Below are 23,267 nucleotides of genomic sequence, written 5' to 3' on the forward strand. Positions count from 1 at the left end.
AATATAAAAATATTTTGTGCTCATTGTCTTTCCAAAAGTGCTGCCATACCATAATAACCTCACAACACTCCTGTGGGATAAAGTCAAAATGAAGGCAAGACACATACATTAAAAGGATAAGGTCCAGGTCCAGTAGGTATGCTACCTCCTCCTGGGGTGGGCAAAATTAAATAGTGAAATGGGAACCTCTAAGAAACTGGGGCCATTTCGGGCTTTTAAACTGAGTTCCACACCTAGATTCAAGTCCAAAAGCAAACAAGTAACTAGAACAGACCACAGAGCAGCTGCTGGTTTAAGCTCATAGGAACTAGTTCTAGAATACAGCAGCCTGATTTACTGTCTGAGAAATCAAATCAATTGATTCACTACTACCAGATGTTCATGTAAAGTGTATTTAAAGTTATTTCAGAATTTTTTTTAAAAAATCTTTCCAGATATGAATAACAATCTCATTAGAATTCTCATAAATTTAATTTGGTCAGGAAGCCAGTATACTCAACAGTCTGAAAATAATAAAAGAGCACTTAATAAATGTCCCCATTTATACAAATACACATATTCCAACAGAACATATTCAGGAAAAAAAAACTATTGAAAAAAAACTATTCAAGATTTTAAATTATATTGTTTTAGCAATATAGTACTATCGTTACTAGTACTAATAACAACAATATTTTTAATACCTCAGAAATAGAGAATAATCAAATATCAGCAGAATCAACCCAACAAATTAGACCTCTATCTAAATTATATACACATAAAGCATTTTCTAATATAAAATCTAATTTTCATCCTACAAGGTAGAAACAGACATTAAGCCTATTCCAGAAAGGGGGATGCCAAGGCACAGCTGGGGCACTTGGCCAGGGCAGCAAGCCAGGAAGGAACAGGTCTCCAGATCTGGCTCCCCACACCATCAGGGACTGTTTCTACAAGAACACAGCTCACTCCCTCAGAGACAGGAATGCTCCTCCACAAAGAAAGCATCCAAAATTTAGGGCAGAGTAAAGAAACAGGCAGCTCTGACAGAAAGCCAAAGCAATGAACACATGGAGGAAAAGAGTGCAGCACGCAGTAAGCTAAGCTGGGCAGTGGGCGCCCTAAAGGCAAGGGGCTTGGGAACAGAGCCTGCTGTACAGGCTCAGCTGATGATCTTGTCTCAAGATTTCTGTGCTTCCCAAATAGTTTCTGTTCCATGCACCAGACCAACCATCACCTACCACTTCTGCCCACAACATCAGAATCTCATCAAAGGAGAGAACTGACACTGTTCCTCACAGCAGAGCAATGGGTCTATGCCAAGAAGATGGCAGCCGTGCTCCCCCTGAACGGAATACAGCTATGTGGGAGTCTCGCTCAGTCTGCACAGCCAGGACCAGGAAGGAAGCCAAGACATATTCCAAAGGCCAGAAGAGGTTGTCACAAAGTCCACGCACATCAGCTCACCCACTGTACTGAGAATAAGAGCTCCAACCCACATTCCTGTTTGGTTACTACTAAACTGCTCACAATTCTAACAGGCTTAATTATCAGGCTGCCAAGCCCGGAGATCCGAGGAAAGAAATCAGAAGAGGAAGATAGCTAACAATTGGCACATAGGCAAACACAAAAGAATGACAAGGGACAGCAAGGAGAGACTTTCTATTTAAACATTAAAAAGGACACAAGGAGGGCTGGGGTTGTGGCTCAGTGGTAGAGTGTTCCTCTCACATGTGAGAGGCCCTGGGTTCGATCTTCAGCACCTCATAAAGATAAATAAAGGTATTGTGTCCACCTACAATTAAAATATATATTTAAAAAAAAAAAAAAAAGGACACAAGGACTTGAAAGGTGCTAGCAGTCTGGGACTGTTTGTCATAAAAGCAAATACTCCACTCAAAAGGCCCCAAAAATATCACAGTATTAAGTAAAGCCAAATTCAGTAACTTAACATACAACACAATGAACCCAAGTTAACAAGGAAAATGTAAGTTAAATTTTACGTAAACTACCTGTCATATATAGGGAGAGTACAGTTTAATATCCTTTATTTGCATGTCACTTTACAAAAAATACTTCCATATGGATCACCTCATTTCATCTTCAACAAAAGCAGGGCAGACACTTTGAAAGGCCAGGAACCTTCTGGTGACTAATTCTACTTTAACAAAATAGATGGGTTTATTAATGGCAGTTATAAGATACTATGTTAATTTGTCTAAAGGAGGGAAGTCACAAAAGGCAACTGTGCCCTTGTTTGGGGATGAAGGTAGAGGGCAGAAGGCTGCCAGTGAAGGGTCAACCACATGACACAGTTTAACTTTTCCCTAAAACTTCACTTCCAAATCATCCCTCATGAGATGAGAACTCTAAATCCTTCCATCTGCATCCCATAGGACCTCCATCTGAAGAACTGCCCTAATGTCTCCTGGTCCCATCGTCCCTTCCTATTGTGGTGGACAAACTTCATGATGTACCTATCACGATCCCCACCTTGTGAGGATATTGCCTCTGTGCAGTCCTCTGCCCCTTGAGGGTGGCTGGGTCTGGTGACTTGCTTCTCACCAGCTCACAAGAGCTACAGCAATATGGGGCTGTCACTTCTATGACTGGACAGCACAGAACATGACTTCTATCTTGCTAGCTGACTCTCCCTCAATGGCTCTGATGAGCAAGCAGCCATGTGGGAGAGGCCCACAGGAACTGAGGGTGACCTCTGGCCTGCAGCCAGAGAAGCCAAGGCCTCAGTCCAATAGCCCACAAAGCAGTGAATCCCTCCCCAGCTGAGCTTTCCCATGACAGCAGCTTTCGGAGGCAAGGGTACCCCAAGCTGAAGCCCATGAAGCCCTGAGGCTGCAGCCTTAGCCACACCCTTCTGAAATAATAAAGCTGTACTATTTTTAAGGTGAACAATTTTAAGACACTTACTTACGTTTATGGTCATTTGTTACAGCACCAATAGGTAACTTATACACACACAGCCCACCAGGCCCCCGTGATTTTGTTTCTTAACTTCAACTTGATCAATCATTTCCACCAGTGATCTGCATATATCATCAAAATTTCTGAAAGAATCACCTATCCTATCTCTATGCCTTTATTCTCTCAACTCACTGTCAAACTGACAAAACCAATTCCTTTTCCTTAGTCTTCTGTCTACTTTATCTCTTGGCAGCATTACAATTAATGCCCCATCCCCACACTCTGCATCCTGCTGTATATTCTTGTTTGCTTACCACTCTGCCCATTCTTTCTCAGCCTCTACTTATCCTCACCCTGTGGTCACACCTGAATCTAAGAATCCACCACATATCTGCCCCTAAGCCCCTTCTCTTCTCCCATGGCCATCTCACTCACTCCAAAGAGTTCTTCTAATGCTTTTGAAATGAATGACTGATTCACTCATTCAAACACAAGACTTTGTTATGGACACAGTGACCCAATCATGAGCCAGCAAAACAAAGTCACTGCTTTCATGAAGTTTACTCCCACCAGGGCATGCTGGCACATTTGTCTGCCCCTCCAAATGGACCCACTGCCCTTTTCCACTCTTCCCTTGCCCAGGGGGCCAATCTCACAGACCTTAGCACCAGGGTTCCCTTGCCCTCTGAGAATATCAAGGAGAAAAAGGAGACAGGTTAATACAAATGCTTCCCTAGTCCTTGACCCACATTTCCAATGTCATGTTGTACATACATTTTCTGAAGCTACCCATTCACATCTAAAACAGAACAAGATACTTTTTCATATAGTCTGTCCAAAATATCTCTCCTGTGTTCCCTAATTCACGTTTGGCCTCACCAAACTCCCAGTTCTTGGAGTTTAAAATCTAGGAGTCATCATCCCACAAGGCCCACATTCAATCACTTACAAATTGTGTGTTTGAGAGAGGAACAAACACATACACAACTCAGTCACAATGCTCTTTCTTCAGCCTGACACCACACAGAACTCTTGCCAGGGGTGACTTTCTCCAGACTCTAGTCCTTCCTGTTCACTCATTCACTCACTCAGCCAATATGCACTTACTACGCCCAGGTACTTCAGTGTCTGACCTCTCAAAATGAATGCCTAACTGAGGAAGAAACAGAAGCAAGCAACTCCAAAAGGAACTAAAATATGTTATGACCAGGAAACCCAGAGTGCTTTCGTGAAAAAGGAAAGGTGCCCAATCCATTCTGGAAAGAAGTAAAGCCAAGGAGCATTATCAAGAGCACGTGTGAGCTTAGTATCTGTGTTCTGACGGAAGGCTACCTTCCACATTAAGCAACAGCAGTGTGCAAGGCCTGCAACCACGAAGAAGTAGGAGACCCTGACACAATCAGACACTAAAAAACTTAGCATGCTGTGTGTGGGGCCAAGTTGTGTGTGTGTGGAATGGAGGAAGCTTAAGAGGCAAGCTGGTGGCCCAAGCAGCACCTTGAAGGAGAATCAGCTTTATCCCATCAGTGGATTAAAAAAAAAAAAGTAAAAAAAGTTCTGAGAGCTCTCCCTGAGCAGATGATGAGCAGTTCCTCAGGCGGCCTTCACAGGCCTGCACCTGGGCCTACCTGTTCTTCCAGGCCTATCCTTCCATCAAGCTCTTTGCACTCTAGCTGGCCCAAGCCCTTTCCTGGCATTTCCTTTGCTCCGTTTCCTCCTGGAATTTCTCCTCCAACTGTCAATGTTACCAGATCAAATTCCACCTCCTCCAAGAAGACTTTCCAGCTCTTCTGAGAACCTCACACCAGCAGTCTGAGCTGCCTCAGTCAGATACAGCCACACCAGCCCCACTTCTGCCCAATAAGCTTCTGGATTAATTTAAGATGTAATGAAGTGAATCCTGACATCAATGACTAGGGAAAATGTTCAGAAAAATATTGTTTGCCAGTGCTGCATTTCTAAGTAGCCAATCCTAGAAACTCACAAAGAAATAACTGTTTCGGAATTATAAGAAAACAACCAATCAAAAGCCCTAGATTCCTGCGTGTTTTCATGTGAGTATCTCTAAATAAAAATAGCTAGTAAGTAAGCAAGCTCAGAAAGATCAGATAACCTGCTCAGTCACAAGGCACTTAAGGGGCAGAGTAAAAGACCATAGTCAGGTCTTCAGACACTCTTTCCCAAAAGCTGTACACAGCCAGAATGGACCCAACCATCTCCACACATCGCACCAACCAGCTCACTCAATCACCTGGAATTTTCTTCCCTAATTCTTCCCTCAAGTAATCCCCATGTTCCTCCACAGTTGTGCTCACAAAGCCCCCAACCTCTCACTCAGTGAGTCAATCCCATGGTAATGCACCACACTGCCTTCACACCTCACCTTCAGGACATCACATCCAGCTGTTATCTCACATGGCATCCTGATTAAGGTGGGTCTCCCCATTAGCTCCATGAGAACAGGGGCTGATTCTGTCCTTCCATGCCTGGCACAAATAGGCATTTTGTTATTATTTGTTGAGTACACAAAAACTCAAAAACACAATAATAACTGATGTTCACATAGTGCCTTCTGATACCTCCAACAATAAGAACTGCATGAATTTCAACATCACAATTTTAACATATTCTGACTCTTTGATAATTAAATATCCATACATGTAATCTGCTAATTTTCTTAGCAGAATGTGTCTTAACCAAAACAGTCTATCTTTTTCTACACAGGCATGGCATCAGCAAACTTTCACATCAAAAGAACACAAACATCAAGAAGCCACCCTATGATACTGGCACAAAAACAGACGTGAAGACCAATGGAACAGAACAGAAGACACAGAGACAAACCCACATAAATACAATTATCTCATACTAGAAAAAGGCACCATAAACATTGGGGGAAAAAAAATCGCCTCTTCAACAAATGGTGTTGGGAAAACTGGAAATCCACATATAGTACAATGAAAATGAACCTCTCTCTCTCACCCTGCACAAAACTCAACTCAAAGTGGATCAAGAACCTAGGCATTAGCCAAGAGACTCTTCACCTACTAGAAGAAAAAGTAGGCCCAAATCTCCATCATGTTGGCTTAGGAACCAAATTCCTCAACAAGGCTCCTAAAGTGCAAAAAGTAAAATCAAGAATCAATAATTGGGAAAGTGTCAAATTAAAAAGCTTTCTCACAGCAAAAGAAACAATCAAGAATGTGATTAAGAATGTGAGAGCCTACAGAATGGGAGAAAATCTTTGCCACCTGCACCTCAAATAGAGAATTGATCTCCAGAACATACAAAGAACTCAAAAAACTACACACAAAAATAAATAAATAGTCCAGTTGATAATTGGGCAAAGAAACTGAACAGGCACTTCAGAGAAGAAATACAAATGGTCAACAAATATATGAAAATGTATTCAGCATCTCTAGCAACTAGAGAAATGCAAATTAAAACCAGACTTGAAGTTACATCTCACTCCAGTCAGAATGGCAACTATCAAGAATACAAATAGGGCTGGGGATGTGGCTCAAGCGGTAACATGCTCGCCTGGCTTGCGCGGGGCTCTAAGTTCGATCTTCAGCACCACATAAAAATAAAGATGTTGGGTCCACTGAAAACTGAAAAATAAATATTAAAAAAAAATTATCTCTCTCTCTCTCCTCTCTCTCTCTCTCTCTCTCTCTTAAAAAAAAAAAAAAGAATACAAATAATAGGGGCTGGGGATGTGGCTCAAGCAGTAGCGCGCTCGCCTGGCATGCGTGCGGACCGGGTTCGATCCTCAGCACCACATACAAACAGAGATGTTGTGTCCCCCGAAAACTAAAAAATAAATATTAAAAAAAAATTCTCTCTCTTTCTCTGTCTCTCTTAAAAAAAAAAAAAAAAAGAATACAAATAATAAATGTTGGCAAGGATGTGAGAGAAAAGATTCACTCTTACTCTGCTGGTGGGATTGCAAATTGGTGCAACCACTATGCAAAGTAGTATGGAGATTCCTTAGAAAACTTAGAATGGAACCACCATTTGACCCAGTTATCCCACTCCTTGGTATATACCCAAAGGACTTAAAGTCAGCATACTATAGTAACACAGCCACATCAATGTTTACAAAAGCTCAATTCACAAGAACCAACCTAGATGCCCTTCAACAGATGAAAATGTGGTATATTTACACAATGGAATATTACTCAGCTATAAAGAAGAACGAAATAATGGCATTTGCTAGTTAATGGATGAAACTGAAGACTACGTGTTAAGTGAAATAAGCCAATCCCAAAAAAATCAAAGGCCAAATGCTCTTTCTGATATGTGGAAGCTAACACATAATAAGTGTGGGGGAGGAAAGAACAGAAGTTCACTGGTTTAGACAAATGGGAATGAAGGGAAGGGAGGATGGATGAGAATAGTAAGGACAGCAGAATCAATCAGACGTAACTTTCCTATATTCACATATACATACATGATCAGTATTCATGAAACTCCACTTTGTGTATAACCACAAGAATGGGATCCTAATTAGAATAAGTTACTAATACTCCATGTTTGTATAACATGTCAAAATACACTCTACTGGGGGCTAGGGATGTGGCTCAGAGGTAGAGTGCTTGCCTAGCATGTGTGAGGCACTGGGTTCGATTCTCAGCACCACATAAAAATAAACAAACAAAATAAAGCTATTGTGTCCATCTACAACTAAAAAAAAAAAAATACACTCTATTGTCATGTATATCTAAAATAATTTTTTTAAAAAAGAAGAAGAAGAAGAAGAAATCACCTATGGGCTATATGGGCAGCTAGCTGCTCTCCTAGAACCTACAAAGTCCAATTTCAGTCTGACAGTGACTGCAATGCTCACCGAGGCAACTTTCTGTTTTAGAAAAGTGAAACAGGGCTGGGAATGTGGCTCAAGTGGTAACGCGCTCGCCTGGCATTCGCGGGGCACTGGGTTTGATCCTCAGCACCACATAAAAATAAAATTAAAATGTTGTGTCCACCGAAAACTAAAAAAGAAATATTAAAAAAAAAATTCTCTCTCTCTCTCTCTCTCAAAAAAAAAAAAAGTGAAACAATTGCATGTTTTTAAGGTGAGATGCTGGGGTTAGCCAGGAGTTTCTCAACTTACAGATTCATAAAAAGGATTTTAACTCCCCAAATAGATATAAACACAATCCCAATAGTCTTTTTTGTAAAAATTGACAAGCTGCAGTCACAAAGATGGAGATTAACAAGTGTCAGCAAGGATGTGGAGATACTGGAACCCTCAGGCATCACTGGTGGAATATAACATAACACTGTTACTATGGAGAACAATTTGGCAGTTCCTTGAAAAGGAGAACACAATAAACACACTACACAGGTATCTTACCTAAGACAACTGAAAGCATTTGTCTACAAAAAAAATTGTTCTTTAATGTTCATAGCAAATTTTTCATAAGAGTCAAAAAGCAGAGTACTCAAATGTCCATCAATTGGTGAGTGGATAAACAAAATGTGGTATATCCTTACAATAAAAAAAAAAATTCAGTCATAAAAGGAATTAACTAATGATGCGTGCTACAACATGAATGAACTTTGAAAACATTATGCCAGGACCAGAAATGTAGCTCACTTGCCTAGCATGGGAAAGGCATTGGGTTCAATCCCCAGCACTGCCAAAAATTGAAAAGGGAAGGGGAAAAAAAAAAAAAAAAAAACTTCTTTATGTACTGGGTGTATAGTTCAATGTCAGAGCACTTGCCTAGTATGCACTAGGCTCTGGGATTAAATCCCAGCACTGAAAAAAAAAAAGAAAACATTATGCCAAGGAAAACACACCTATCATAAAAGAACAAATACTGTCTGGCTCCATTTATATAAAAGGTCCAAAATAGGCAAATCCACAAAGACAGCAAGTAGATTAGTAATTGCCTAGCAGAGGGAAGAGTTGGGAGTGACTGCTAATGGGCACAGATTTTCTTTTTGGATTGATGAACATGAAGTATTAGTGGTGATAATTGTGTAACCACATAAATACAGTACAAGCCACTAAACTTTTAAAGGGTATATGAATTATATTTTAATAAATTGTTGTTTTACAATTTATTTAAAAAGAATCAAATCCATTTAACTACAACTACTTTAGTGGTTGTTTCCCTAAAACATACATACTCTCCTCTTCTGTTAAAAAAGATAATCCAAAACTCTGCTTTCTGAATACTGGATACTCCAGGTCCTAACTGTGAAACTTCAATTCCTTACCACTGTCAATTCAGGTAGTTCCATGCTGTAGAGGCCCTCAGCCCTCACACAGGACCTCCAAACCTGTTCTTGCACAGGCTTCCCATTTTCTATAATTCCTTCTACATGAGAAATCATAGGAAAAGAGACCAGAGGAAGGAGGCCGGCTGAAGGTGCACTGACAGGGTACAGAGGCGGCTGAAGGCCTCTGCAGAGGCTGCTCCTGGGTTCCCCATCATGCTCACAGGGAGGGCAATGTCTCCCTTTCTTCTTAACCTTTTAAGCTTACTGGTCCACAACCAGGAGAAAGGGGAGCTCACCTAAAATGTGAGCCCTCACATGATACTGACATTCCCTTTCACTGCCTATTCTATCTGAGAACCCCGCAGGGCACAGACTGCACTGATGGTGGCATTTCTGCTCTGCAACCATTCAAAGCACAAGCTCTGGGACAGTTCTGACACCCTTTGCTGATGTATTCCACACACACTCAAGCTGACTGACTGAGGACGCTTGGCCTCCTATCTATAGCTACAATGAACATTTTTCTCTGCAAAAAGTTTAATCACTATAGCAACTAAACACAAGAAAGCCACTTAGAAGTCAATATCCTTTCTTTTATACTGCACGTTGAGGGAGATAGATGCAGTCTGAGGTGCCAGGCCCCCTACTATCAAACTCTTCTCACACAAAGTCCTCTCAGCCTAACTCCTAAATGATCAGCAGGCCACTAACCCTAACCAGCCCCATGGAAACAGAGCAACTTGCTGAAAGGAGTCAGTCCAATTCTGTCTTGAGTATTTTCATACTGGGCTGTCAAAGTGGAGTCGGATGATGGGAAGCAATGGAACTAGGAGCCATGACTGGGGCCATGGAAGGCTATACCTGCATGCAACTGAATCAAGGAAATCAGAGGAGAAAGCCAATCTGCAAGGAGAAACGGGAGAGGAGAGAGAAAGGGCACAGCAGAAACAGGAGCCCTGGCATCCACAGATCTCTGCTTAGCCCAACACATCTCTAGAGAGGACAACCAGACACTCCAGTTCTGGCCAGTTCCCAGAATCTCCCATTGCACTTTAGTGTCTGTCCTGGAGGCCGAGACTTCTTAGCCTAGAACTGCCCCACTTGACCTAACCTGAGTAGCTGGAATCCCTGCAATTCAAACTGTTCTAATTTAAAGTAAGGCATCAATACCAAACAATCTACTTTCCAAGTATCCACTATGAGCTTCAAACTTTTCTGAACGAGCCAGTCAATCCTCTTAACAATTATAAATACTACAAATACAAAAATCCCACCTAAAAATATCACTTTCTGTATAAAAGAATCTCTGGGCCTGATTACCATCATATAGTGTGTGTGTGTGTGTGTGTGTGAGAGAGAGAGAGAGAGAGAGAGAGATTTTTGACAATTTACTTAAGAAACAATCTCCAACCTTGGGGTGATGAAAATACTGCCATATATTCATTCACTCTGAGAATTGTTTAGATACTTTGCTCATTAGATGTCTAATTCATTTGAAAATTACCCTTTCTTTAATGGTGGCAAAATATACCCAACATAAATTTTAGCCATTTTTGAGCATACAATTTAGTGGCAGTAAGTACTTTCACATGGTTGTACACCATCACCACTAACCATCTTTTATTTTTAAAAGCATTCTGAAAATCATGAGTTTTTTTCTCTTTATTGAGCAAATGATTCTATCTGCTCCTTCATCAAACGACAAGGGCAAGAACCTCATCAGGGCAGTACTGGGTAGGTTGGTGAGCAAGGTAGCAAAGGCATCCATCACAACTTGGAGCAGCACCAAAACAGCTAAATCCATCCTCAGCTCCTCAGACAGAGGCAAAGAGACTAAAAATACTTGGAGACGACAGATCATAGAGCTGCCAAGAATATTTCTCCTAAGCAGAGAGGTCACCACTATCATATCTGCATCAGGAGGTCCTCACACAAGAAGCAATGTGTCACAATAGAATATCAAAAACTCAGTACAGAAAGACTGATGCTTCTTTGCTCCCAGAATGTCTGCAATAAGTTTGTGGGCTTTAAATTTGGTCAAGTAATCTATAATCAATTTCTGGAGGAGCCCTAGGAAGAAAGACAAGTACTTCAAAGCTCCGAGTGCCCACTCACCATCTTTCAACTTGTTACAGCGTTCTTTTTTAGCACAACAGCCTCCATCAATAAAACTAAATGAAGAAGAAACCTCCATCGAAGCTTTGTCAAAGTAAATGATTCGGCCAACACATTTTATGATGGCAGAAATGGAAAGGACAGGCAGGGAAGTTTATAACACCAGGAACTTTAACTTGCCTTCAGTATCTTTAAATATTGGAAAAAAAAACTTTCAAAGATGAATTATGTTCAAAGGCCCCCCAAACACCAGGCCTATCATTGCCCAGGGAGTATGTCCAAGCAAAGATCCTATATAATCAATTATAGTGGACCCTCAGCAACTCCCCAATTCACATGACAGAAGAGTCTTTTATTTACTGAATTACTGGCAATCAATACATTTTAATAAGTTATATTAATCAAACCCAAAAAACACAACTAAATGAGTATAAACACTACCTTGAATGTAAAACACCTAAAATTAGCAAATATTTTTTAATCTGTAATCATCTATTATTTAAGTCTATTTCCCAAAACTATGAACCCTCATCTGTAACTGAATACAGCCTTAAATCTACCATAGAGAATAACTAGGAAGACTGAACATTTCTGTTGCACATTTTCTATTAAAACTCCTAAAAATTTTTTACATTTCCTAAATACTCACAGTATAGCAGGCAGAAGATATAAAAAAAAATTAGCCCTCTATGTACACTGGAAAGGAGATACCTCAGTAGCAATAGTTCAAATTCCTCCTACACAGCTTGAAGCTACATATTTCTTCTTGATCTGGAGCAAGGACCTCAAAAAGAAAAGCAACAGCTACACAAAACAGCCGCATACCAGGAAACCAAGATGTGAAGGGAAGTTCCATAATCCAACCTCACCTTCTTATCATCTTAAGAAAGAACAGAACGACTTCAGAGATCATTTCTAAGACCACCCAACACATGAATCCCTCAAAATCATTATCAATTCATTCTACCACAGCTGAGGTCTAGGAAAGGCAAGACAAGAAAATGCTGGCCAAGAATGAAGAGCAATAAACGAAGCAGACCAATCTAGTAAAAAGAAGAAGATGTAGAGTCTGAGAAGAGATAAGGCTCCTTTGCTCTCCTGGCCCATGGAAGTGACAGCAAGGATGACTGCAGAAAACACACTGCTTAAAGGGTCCATAGTCCTGCTGGACTGCATTCCCAGCTACTGAAAGGAAAAAGCATTGGACACGAATCAAAGTGGACTTGTTCTAAAAGCTCTGGGAAACCTAAACCCTCCATGGCCAGAAGACTTAACCTATTACTTGCCCATGGTATGACAATAATGACAATGCTAATCCCGCAGCAGTATTTCAAACATTGTGAAACCTGCCATCACAATCCACAACTGTCCAGAAATCCAACAGAGGTAATTTTGAAAACTAGAAAGTTTTTACACAGCCCCTTCACCATTAAGTCTTTTTTTGATGTTACTTGCAAATAATTATATTTATAGGGAAAAAAAATATTTATAATAGCAACACTAGTTCTTAGAGAAAATAACAAGTCATTTAAGTCTTCAAATGCACATCCACATGCTATTTGATTTCATTTTCTTTTTCCCAGTACATCTATTTAAAGAACAAAGCTAACACAGAGATCACTCATCCGTTACCCCTCAGACAACTTATTGAACCTAAAAAGCACAAAGCTCTAATTCTATTTAGGGATGGAAAGAGAGTATCTATGAGGTATCGCTAGACTAACATGTACTAACAAGATCCTAGGTACAATCCCCACCAAGGGGGGGAAGGAAGGATAAATGCATATCAATCCAAATGGACACAGTTTGAATCATCTACTACAACCATGAAATATAAGTGAACTAAAAGGTACTTCGTAAAAGAAATACATTTTACTTCTAAATATTCTTGACAATTAAATATACAGAAAGTCAGCAAACCCTCAAGAAAGCAGAGAAAATGAACTTTCTTACAGCTCACCATTCATCAACCCCAAGAGGCTTGAATGTCAGAGGCCAGAGGCCCAGCCTCCAACTTGGCCCTAAAGAGTTAATCTCCAAGTAAGATTTCTTCAAGAACTGTTCTCACACAGCACTAAATTACAAGCAGTGACCTCCCTGGAAGAGATGCTGGAGTCCACAACCACAGGAAATATAGTCTAAGGGAGATGAAATCAGACTCCAACACATGGGGTGCTACACCAGTTCTACAATAATAACAATAACGCATGAAATATATGCATTAAATAATAGTTATTTAAAATATTTTAATTTCCTCCCAAAATCCAAATTCATTCGAAAAGTAATTTGAGTAGGACATAATTTAATCTCCAGGCCTAACCTCGGTGAAATAATGTATCTCCAGTTCAGCCAAATGATAAAAGAAATACTACTTTATAACAAAGGAGCTGCATATACCACACAGCACTCTGAAATTCCACCAAGAACAAAAATTTTTTATCAGTATGTTCACAACACAGTTCAATCCACAAAATCATGAGATAATTAAACTGACTGTTTTTAGATTTTAATCTGTTTGGCCAGGAACCTTATCCAAACTGCATTGATGCAAATCAGCATGAGCAACTACAGTGCTATTGAAATAACTCCGGTGTTGGTGTCTTATCTTTTGTTTTACCTTTTACGGTTGATTTATGGGCTGACTGATGGTAAACTGATCTGTGCATGTGCCAGAAGTTAGCTCAGGAATACAAACCAAGAAAACAGGCTTAGAAGAATCAAATCCATGAATGAAAATGCTGATGTCATAGTTCAGTTCCCAGTAGAGCTGAGAGTAGTATGCAAAGAATCTGTGGATCTTTGGAGATGTTAAATCACCAAAGTCATTTAATAAAGGAGAAGAAATGGCCCTTTTCTGCTCAGAATGAGGGAAGGGGAAAAAGGGGAGAAAAACTGTATTAACAATCTTTTTCCTAGACCAGAAATGAAAAATACATAAATATATATGGCACTAACTTCTAAACTGTAGAACTGTTTAATACCATTAATGTTAAAAGTAGCATTTTTAAAAAACAAAGTTACTGTGTAACTCTAAATAAGTGGGACATAATTCCCATCCCAATTTTAAATCTTTCTCCCACTACATAACCTTTTAAACAAGAGCACAGTAATACTGCTAGAGTAACAGACCACCTGACATCACCACACAACACTGACTTGTATTCTGAATATGACAGTGGAATTCAAAGACAGAGGCAAGCTGCTGGAATTTTTATGTGAGGGAGGAAAAAAATGTTTTTATAGGATGATGTAAGATAAACTTACAAAAAGATATAAAATTTTGATTTATTTAGAACTATTAAAAGTGGCTAGTGGTAGGGATTGTTCACATTTTTCATCTCTTGGCAGAACTGAAAAATACAACTAGTAATACAAACTTCTGTAAACTTTAGACACAATTTACTAACATCCTTTTATTCAGAACACTTAAGTTACTGATTCCTAGATTCCTAATGTTTCCCAGGAAATTTAAGATTATTACATTCTTAGAAAATAACACTGACCCTCAGCTCCTTCGTAACCTTTCCAAAGCACAAAACTACAAGGACACTCTCTCTTCTCAACATTTGTACAGCTTAAAATAGCATTCACCCCAAATGGATTTTTTTTTAATTTAAGCAATAAAGAATTTTGCCAATAAACATTTTAAAAAGAAGATCTTATTAAGTTAAAATGCAAACATGCCAGTTTTATCTGTAAATCTAAAATGTTAAAAGAGATCATCTCACATTTCCACCACAAATATCTTTGATAGAACATCACTACCCCCTTGTGGATTTGCAATAAAAAAATCCTTATCTTGAATCTTTACTTTGCAAATGCTAAACTTACATCAAAGTTTACATTTTCTTCATTAAGAATGGCTTTTATTTCAATTGTTTCCTTAAAAGAGAGGGAAAAAAAAAGGACATTTTAAAATAACCAATCCTATCAATCTATTTGTCTTCTAAATGCCCCATTTGGAAGAACAGTCTTTCTACAATATCAAAATAGTAACCACATCAACATTCCATTTTTTCTTAAGAGTATTTCAATTCACACTTCCAAATACCACTTTGAGATTATTTTTAATCATAAATAGGTAATTGTTTCACAATAGCATTTTTTTGCTTCCTATTTGATAATTTCATACTTCATACCAATTTCTTATTATCTCCCCCAAAGGATTTGATATCCAAGTGCCTAGAAAACCAGTGAGGCATACACATACCCAGAAATGACTGTTCAGAAAAGGATTAAAAACAAAGTCTAAATTTTTAAGAGAGAAATTCTTCATTGTATTAATATACCTTTAGAAATAACAACTGGCAATCTAAATCAACTTTGATGGCTTGATGAAGATAAAAAGATAATTCCTGTTTTTTCAAGAATTTATATCAAGAATAAGCAAAGTCTTTTTTTTTTTTTTAATTGTTGAAAAGAGATGTATCCACACATCATTCTAATATAACACACAGATACATCCTGTTGGATGTAAAAAAAAAACAGAATTACATATCTGGCTTATCCCTCTTTACAAACCCTAAATTTAGTTGAAAATGTAAATCATTATTGCAATAATGACTAGGCTGCACAGAGAAGTCAGTCACAGGCTATACTATCACCACTGGAAATCAGCTCTCCACTCTCTCACCAATATTGAACACAAAAGTAGGGATAATAAGTTACCACTATTTATTCCAATGGGTTAGTGGGAATAATGGGGGAAACTAACACACTCTACAGGTTTTACCTTATAGTAACTGATAAAGAAAAATGGAAGAGATACTGCATGGTCTATTGAATGAATGAATGCTGAATGTCCTAAAAGGCTTTTCGCATGTCAACCCCACTAGACTACATATCCAAAAGTTATACACCTGTCCAAAGCTAGCAACTGAAGTGTAGAGCAGGAGCAATCAGAGATGGTCTTCAGAGTGTTGTGCTTTTGTTCAGGATTTTGTTGCTATGGTTGTTGTTTTGTTTTGTTGGCATTTGTTTTTTTGTTTGCTTGGAGAGAACATGGGAAAGTATTTTATTTTAGATGGCATGAGGAAGTGAGGTAAGAGGTAAGAGCTTATACTACTTAGTCTCCATGTTTAAAACTGTGAAGAACTCAGTCCCAAGCGTTCTTCAAAGGCATGTGACTCTGTGCATAAAACTATACTGCAGAAAGCAAAGTGATAATACAGCTAGCACATCTCCCTCAAAGTTACCCCCTGCTAACTGGATCAGGAAGGGATACAGTTCATGTCTTGAGGGGCCTGGATAGACTGGACCAAAAAAAAAAAAAGAGCAAAGAAGTCATGTATAGAGAACATGCTATTATATAAAGAATAAGCAAAACACTGGGTGAATGCAGAAGAGTCATCACAAACTATCTCTGGTCCTTCTACCTTATGCTTTTCAATCAGCTCAAAGTAAATAAACAAAACTCTTAAAAAAAAAAAAAAGTAAAAGGGTGAAAGAGACACCTGATACTTGACCTCTCTATGCAGTGGCGAATATAATATTTAAGTCCATGATAGTGAAGTTAAAAAAAAAAGATTAGGAAACATTACCAATCTTTACACAAGTAGGCCTGTGACCTTCAACAAGCCATGGTTTTCAAAGCAGAAAGATGTCCTACAACCTAAAAATTATATAGCCATACTGATAGCAAAGGGGGGGCTTTACTTTGTCCCACCATATTAAAAATCAAGGACTGCTAACCATTGTCAATATATATAAAAATAGATTTTCCTTACAAATACATGACCAGTATCACAGGGTGGCAAGTAGCTTCTAATGACTAAATGGTAATGAGTTTGGTCAAAGGACTGATGGATACATCCACAGATGCACCAAACAAAAGGTTCTGATAGTGTCTGATCAACCTATATCCTGAACCAGATTGGGTATTCAAAAAAAAAAAAAGAAAGGTCATACTACATTCTGGAAAACAGAGCAATGGCCATATACTCTCTACTCAAATTATACAGCCAAGAAGTAGAACAAGAAACACTTCTGAGTCTCACCCTCAAACACATGGAAGACTAAAGACAATAACAGCCTAGGCAAAGTAACACTGGAAAGGACCCCATTTTCTTGTAAACAAAGGCTCCAAAGACATAGTATATGTGTTGGCTGTACCCAAAGAAATGTACTGATATCAAGCCAAAGAGAAAGAGAAAAAGCTGACTGAATAGAGAAACGAACAAATTTACAAAATCCTACATGTAGAGGCCCAGAAGCCTTGAAGGGCTCAGTGTTTCACCTCAGATGATTTCCAGTTACAAATACCACTGTCATCCCTTGCTGGAACTTAAATTCCATGCCATCTACCCATCTTAGGGAGATAAGAAGGAACCATGCTTTGTCTACAGGACAAAGGGGATGGAAAGCAGCCCCTTTACACTAAAAGACAGAAAGGCTATAAATGAAATATATCTACAAGTGCTTTCTATAACAATAACAACAACGGCAGTAGAGAAACCTGCTTATGCAAGGAAGGGGAAAAGGAAAGACTAAGGCGAGAAACAGAGAAAACGGAAAGACTTTAAAGAAGAGAAAGAGAGGTAGGATTTAATTAATCTAAAACATCCCAAAAGGGCAAGCTAAGTGATTCTAGAAGATACAGAACACTGTAAGAAATTATCTGTATAATGGAAACACAAAAGAAGCACACATCCCTGTCACCACAAGAACATTCACTCACACATTCACAACAACAGAGGACACTGCCAACCACATACCACAACCCTAACAATCCTACACAATAGTTTTCACAGTAGTGAAATCCTAGCAAAACTGGCTTCTAAAATATATTATAGAGGGAGGTAGTCTCCTTTAAAGGAAGGGAAGAAAAAAAAAACCACACTCCAGATTAATTTTCATTATGATTATCATCACCACTAATATCTAATCTGCACCCAAGAAGAATCCACTGCTACTCACAAAAAACAAACAAAAAAATACAAATAACAGTATATCAAAAAGCATAAAGAATAAAAAGTCACATAATAAACAAAAGCAGTGATAATGGTATCAGATATCTAATCTAAGAATGGTCATCACAATTAGGCATTAAATTTAGATATAACACTTTCTGGCAGCAAAAATTTAACAGCAGCTCATGTTATAGTTATCATGTATATAAACCAGACCAATTAATCAGAAGGGAAAAATGCTTTTCTAACACTTCCTTATATGAAGCATATATTTGATTTTATGTTCTATATAATATCTAACATAACGCTGCTGTTCAAATGTTTAATAAACATCCCAACCAATCATATACCTAAATGACCTGAAAGTTATGTCTAGACAATCAGATTAAGGTTGACTTTACTTTTCTCCTCTATCTCACACACACCCACGGCCTAGAGGAAAGCTGTTCAATGCCTCTCCCAGTACACCCTCCACCCTCTTCTCCACCCCCACTCCTGCAGGGAGGAGGGAGAAAGCTCAACAGGATAGTACACTATTAGAGTATATTTTTGTAAGATTACAATCCAAAAAATTAAAATTCAGACAAAAATTGTACAAGACTTTATTAAAGACAAGTACAAGATACACTGAAATGTCATTCATACTAAAAGACTAACAAGATTCAATATGGTCTCACTTTAAAGTCACATAACCCCCCACAGAGCTTTACACATAGTAGATGCCCAGTAAAGGGCTCCTGAGTGCATGACTGCAATAATGGATTATGGGTATAAAAACAGCTTCTCCCCAAAAGGGCATATTCAAAGGCACCACAAGAGAGGCAAGTGGCACAACTACAGAAGGAAAATAAGAGAACATGAGAATCACCTTCTACTGCTTTCTCCATAAGGAAGTCAGAAAGAAGTACAACTGCACACAAAGGGGTATTCCTCAAACTCTAAGAAATGAGAAATGATGAATGGCCCAAAGTAAAGAAAACAGTGGGAAGAAATGTTAAGCCAAAGAAGGGCTATCTCACCATCAGTCAAAAAGAATTCCAAACCCACCCACTCACATGAGACTACACTAGCATAAACAAAGATCTAAACCAATGTTTCCTGACTCTAAGAATGGGCTTTTTTAGGGGGGATGTCTATCATTGCCAGAGCCTAAAAACTAAAGAAACAGAAAATGTGGCTGAGCAGGATGTATAAAGATGTCTCTAAAAGCAATTAAGAACAACAATGCTACACTTTGAACAGGAAAAGCTGACCCAATCTGACCTTGAGGAAAGGCTGCCCTTTACATGTCAACATTCTGAATACACTGAAAAATTGAGACAGAAAAACCCAATGTTTCCCAGAAGCAGGGTAAGACAGGTCTTCAAGAAGACAAGGGAGAAGCAGCCACTGAAACTTGTCCCAAAATCTGGGAGATAAGAGCAGAAAGACTGATGTTCTAGCAGAAAACCAACAGAAAAAAGGAAAGTGGTTAAGAGAACCCATGAAGGCTGGTTATCTGCAAAAGAGCACCTTGCACTGGGGGAGTAGGAGGAAAAAGCCATTTCCAATCATCTATGAAGCCCAGTGACACAGAAAGCACAACTGTACTCAACTCAAGGTTGAGAACCCAACTTTAGACAGTAATATCCAGCACATTCCTGACTAACATCCACCACTCTGCCTTCCACTGTCCCAGTAGGGAGCTCCTTGTTCCACAGCGAAGATTCCCAAAGCCAGGCAGTGGCCTAGAGAAGGGCAAGAAAGAGCTACCATGGGAAATGAGATAACTCTTCTGGGTTTACGCCAACATACACAGCAGGTATTTGACTTGATTTTTCTAAGACTAACATTACCCCTAAAATACACAACTCAATCAAGCTGATTACAGATACAGATAAAACAGCTTAAAAACTAAAAGAAACTCAAAAAGAAAAGCAAAAAGGAGGTCAAAAGCTCTTTCTGCCAACGGTTATCATATTCAATGGACAGCTCAATATTAACTGAATGGCAAAATCCAGCAGTCCAAACCCAGTGCTATCCAAACTTCTAAGTGGTTATATCTTCTTACTCAGGAAATCAAGTTGAATCTCCTTGCTAGGAAAGTGCTCCAAGGTCCAATTCTCACAGCCCAACAAGCCCACTGAGGAGAGTAAGTCTCCACACTAAGCCTGTCAAAAACACAGACTTTACTTCAGAATGACAGCAGGGAAGGAGGGGTGAAGACCAGGAGGTAAAACTCTAACCAGAGCCCAGCCCACAGGGCTCTCCCCATTCCCCTTCCCCAGAGGAGGGGGGGGGAACACCTCAGGAATAATCCTCCTACCCTCTCAGGAAGTGGCAAGGGCCTTTCCAAATGTACCTTTTCCTAATTTAACAGCCTCTCTCCTTATTAAATGGCCAAAATCCAGCAGGAATGTGTTTATGTGGCCTTTCCTTCCTAGTTCTGTCACAGAGAAACAGATTCTTCTCACCCATTTCCTATCATTTGCCCAAAACACAGGAAACCTCCTTCCCCTACACTGCAATAAAGAAATAAATATAAGAACTTTTCACCCCATGAAGAAAAAGCAAAGAATACTGCCCCTAAATTCAGAATGCTCATCCACAAGCACTCTACGTTTCACATAAGCAGGGACATGGTGAACATTCAGGATGTCATTCTGCTTATTCAGTACAGTGCAAATGACAAATAAAAGAGTGGTGAAAACTGGCCATTTATCAGTGATTCTTTTTCTGATTCTCCTAAGCCTGAACAGTTACCAACAAAAGTAATATATATTTATATTCTTGCATGTAACAGTCCCCTCACACACCCAAAGTGTAGAGCTAGTCACCTAATCCTTCTAACTTTTTCTCTATATATGTAAAGAATATTATTTTATCTTTGCATACAGACCTATATGTATATATGTCACAAATGAGTACAGCATCAAGATGATCTGTTTCACCAAAGAGAACCAGAGCAGCAGAAAATAGAAAACATTCAAATTTCCCATTTGCCTAAAAGATACAAAATCCAAAGAAATGTTTGGATCCCACAAGAGACACTACCAGGGCCAAAAGAAGGTTCTAGTACAACAAGGAGCACACAAGCTACCTCTTCCCGAATGGCACGTGGGCGACATGGGTGTCTACACTCCCTATTCTGGATGGAAAGGCATATGGCTTCTCCTTACCCAGCCAACATGAATACAATTTGAGAAAATTAGAAAAAGTCAAGGTAACAGGCTCACTAAATATGGCTGACTAGGAAACAGAAGCCATAAGGAGGATATGAGTCCTCTCAAATGAGAAATTGGAAAGTTTATTTCCAGGGTAGGTTCAAAGACACTTGAGTGTGGGACGTTCAAAGTCTGGTTCCTATTGCACAGAAGACAGAAATCAGAACACCAAAAGCCAAGGGCACACGACTCTTCTCCCAGTGGGATAGTGTCAACTGGTGAAGGTTGCCCCCTCCGAAGATGCAAGAATCAACTAGAAGCAAAAATTACACATTTGTTTTCCTCCGACGTGGGAGTAATTGTTGTGGCCCCTTTTTACTCAAGTGCTAGGCACAACGGAAGCCCTGTCCTACATCTCATTAGGGCACCCACCCTCAAGACTGGGAACTCCAAGGAGAAAGAACACGTCAAGGTACATAGACAACTGGAGAAAGGAGCACTGACCATCCAGTTTTCTACCTAAGAAAAAGAGGGCAATTCAAAGGGTATTCAGGGAATGAGCTCACCCTAACCCAGGAAAGTGTGCGGAGAGTGCACACAATCTGAAGAAGTGTCTGCTCTCCCATTTAGAAATGACTTCAGAGCTGCACAGGCACCCAGGATCACTGGGCGAGGAAAGAACAGCGGTGGCCCGAGTCCTGGCAAAAAGGGTCAACAGACAGAGTGCAGAGGCCCCAAAAGGTTCCATGGAAGGGAGAGGCTCAAACGGACCCCTATGCCAAGCGACGATCGGGGTCACCGAAGGTAAAGGGCAAGGGAGTGTGGAGAGCCTCACTAGCCACCGAAACCGAGACCCCACCCTCCAGGCTGCGAGGGTGCAAGGGCAAGAGTAGGATGTGCAGGGCGGTGAGGGGCGGGGATGCTGCGCAGGCCCCCTTCCCTCCCCGAGAGGCGAAGGGGGAGGGGTCACACGAGGCCCTCGGCCGAGGCACGCTCAGCGGGAGAGGGTCCCCCTGGCGGGGACCGGCGCGGGGACCCCCGCCTGCCGGGGAGGCGTCGGGGAGCCGGCGGGGGCTGCCGGAGTACGTCCGGCCCTGCCCGCCGCCGGGAGCGGGCGGCCCGCGAGGGCTGAGCGCCGCCGCTGCCGCCCGACGGGGACCAGCCCGAGCGGCCCGGTCAGGGCCAGGGGCCCGAGGCGGATAAACTTTCCGCCCCGCGGCCCCCACCCCGGGCCCGGCGCGAGGGGCGCGGGCGCCGCGAGCTCGCGAGCGGCGGGGATGCCCGGTCCGGGTGGGGGAGGCGCCGGCCCTCCGCGGCTCCTCCTCCTCGCTGGGCCCGGCCCCCGCCCCGCGCGCCCCCCGCCCCCCCCGGCCCAGCCCGCCCCCGGGGGTGGGGTGCGGGGCGCCGCGCTCCGTCGCCCCGCGAGTCACCTCAGGACTCGGCCGCGCTCCGCCCCCCCCAACCCCGCCGGCCCCCTCCCCGGCCGGGGCGCCCGCCCGCCGCGCCCCCGCGCTCCCGCCCGGCGCCGCCGATGCCCGGGATGTCCGGCGGGGCCGCGTCCCGCCGCCCGCCGAGCCGCCCCCCGGGCCCTCGCGCTCCGGCTCTTACCTTCCGGCTTGTTTTCGGCAGCCATTTCCCCTCCGCGCGCCACATCCTCCTCCTCCTCGCGACCGGGACCCCGAGCGCGCGCCTCGTACCGCCGCCGCCGCCGGCCCAGCCACCCCGCCGCCGCCGCGCACCCGCCCTGGCCCCGCCCCGCGGCCCACGCACAGCGCCCATTGGACCGTGGGACTGCCACTCATTGCTCCCGCCGCCAATCACCCCGCATCAGGGGTCTCACTACTCTCCGGGAGGAGCGTCCTATCCATCTGACCCATTGGCTGGTCACCACCCCACGGACTAATCGTATTGGTCAAGAATCAACGCCCCCTCCCCACCCACTCCCAGGAAAGCCCGCCTTCCAGAC

At 41.4% G+C, this 23,267-nt stretch overlaps 1 protein-coding gene across 10 annotated transcripts in view; it reads right to left on the reverse strand.

Annotated features, from left to right (window-relative positions):
• The window catches only part of Camta1 (calmodulin binding transcription activator 1), a 762,517-nt gene extending 739,490 nt beyond the window's left edge, over positions 1-23,027 (reverse strand). For all 10 annotated transcript variants that reach the window (XR_013091868.1, XR_013091862.1, XR_013091861.1 and 7 more), the window contains exon 1: positions 22,910-23,027. Coding sequence is in view for 2 of the 10 variants with exons in the window: in XM_076861374.2 (XP_076717489.2) it covers positions 22,910-22,954 (45 nt within the window). In the remaining 8 variants the exon portion in view is untranslated. The remainder of the gene's footprint in view (positions 1-22,909) is intronic.
• Positions 23,028-23,267: the final 240 nt, after the last annotated feature.

The sequence above is a fragment of the Callospermophilus lateralis genome, chromosome 7 (assembly GCF_048772815.1).
Source record: "Callospermophilus lateralis isolate mCalLat2 chromosome 7, mCalLat2.hap1, whole genome shotgun sequence".
NCBI lineage: Eukaryota > Metazoa > Chordata > Mammalia > Rodentia > Sciuridae > Callospermophilus > Callospermophilus lateralis.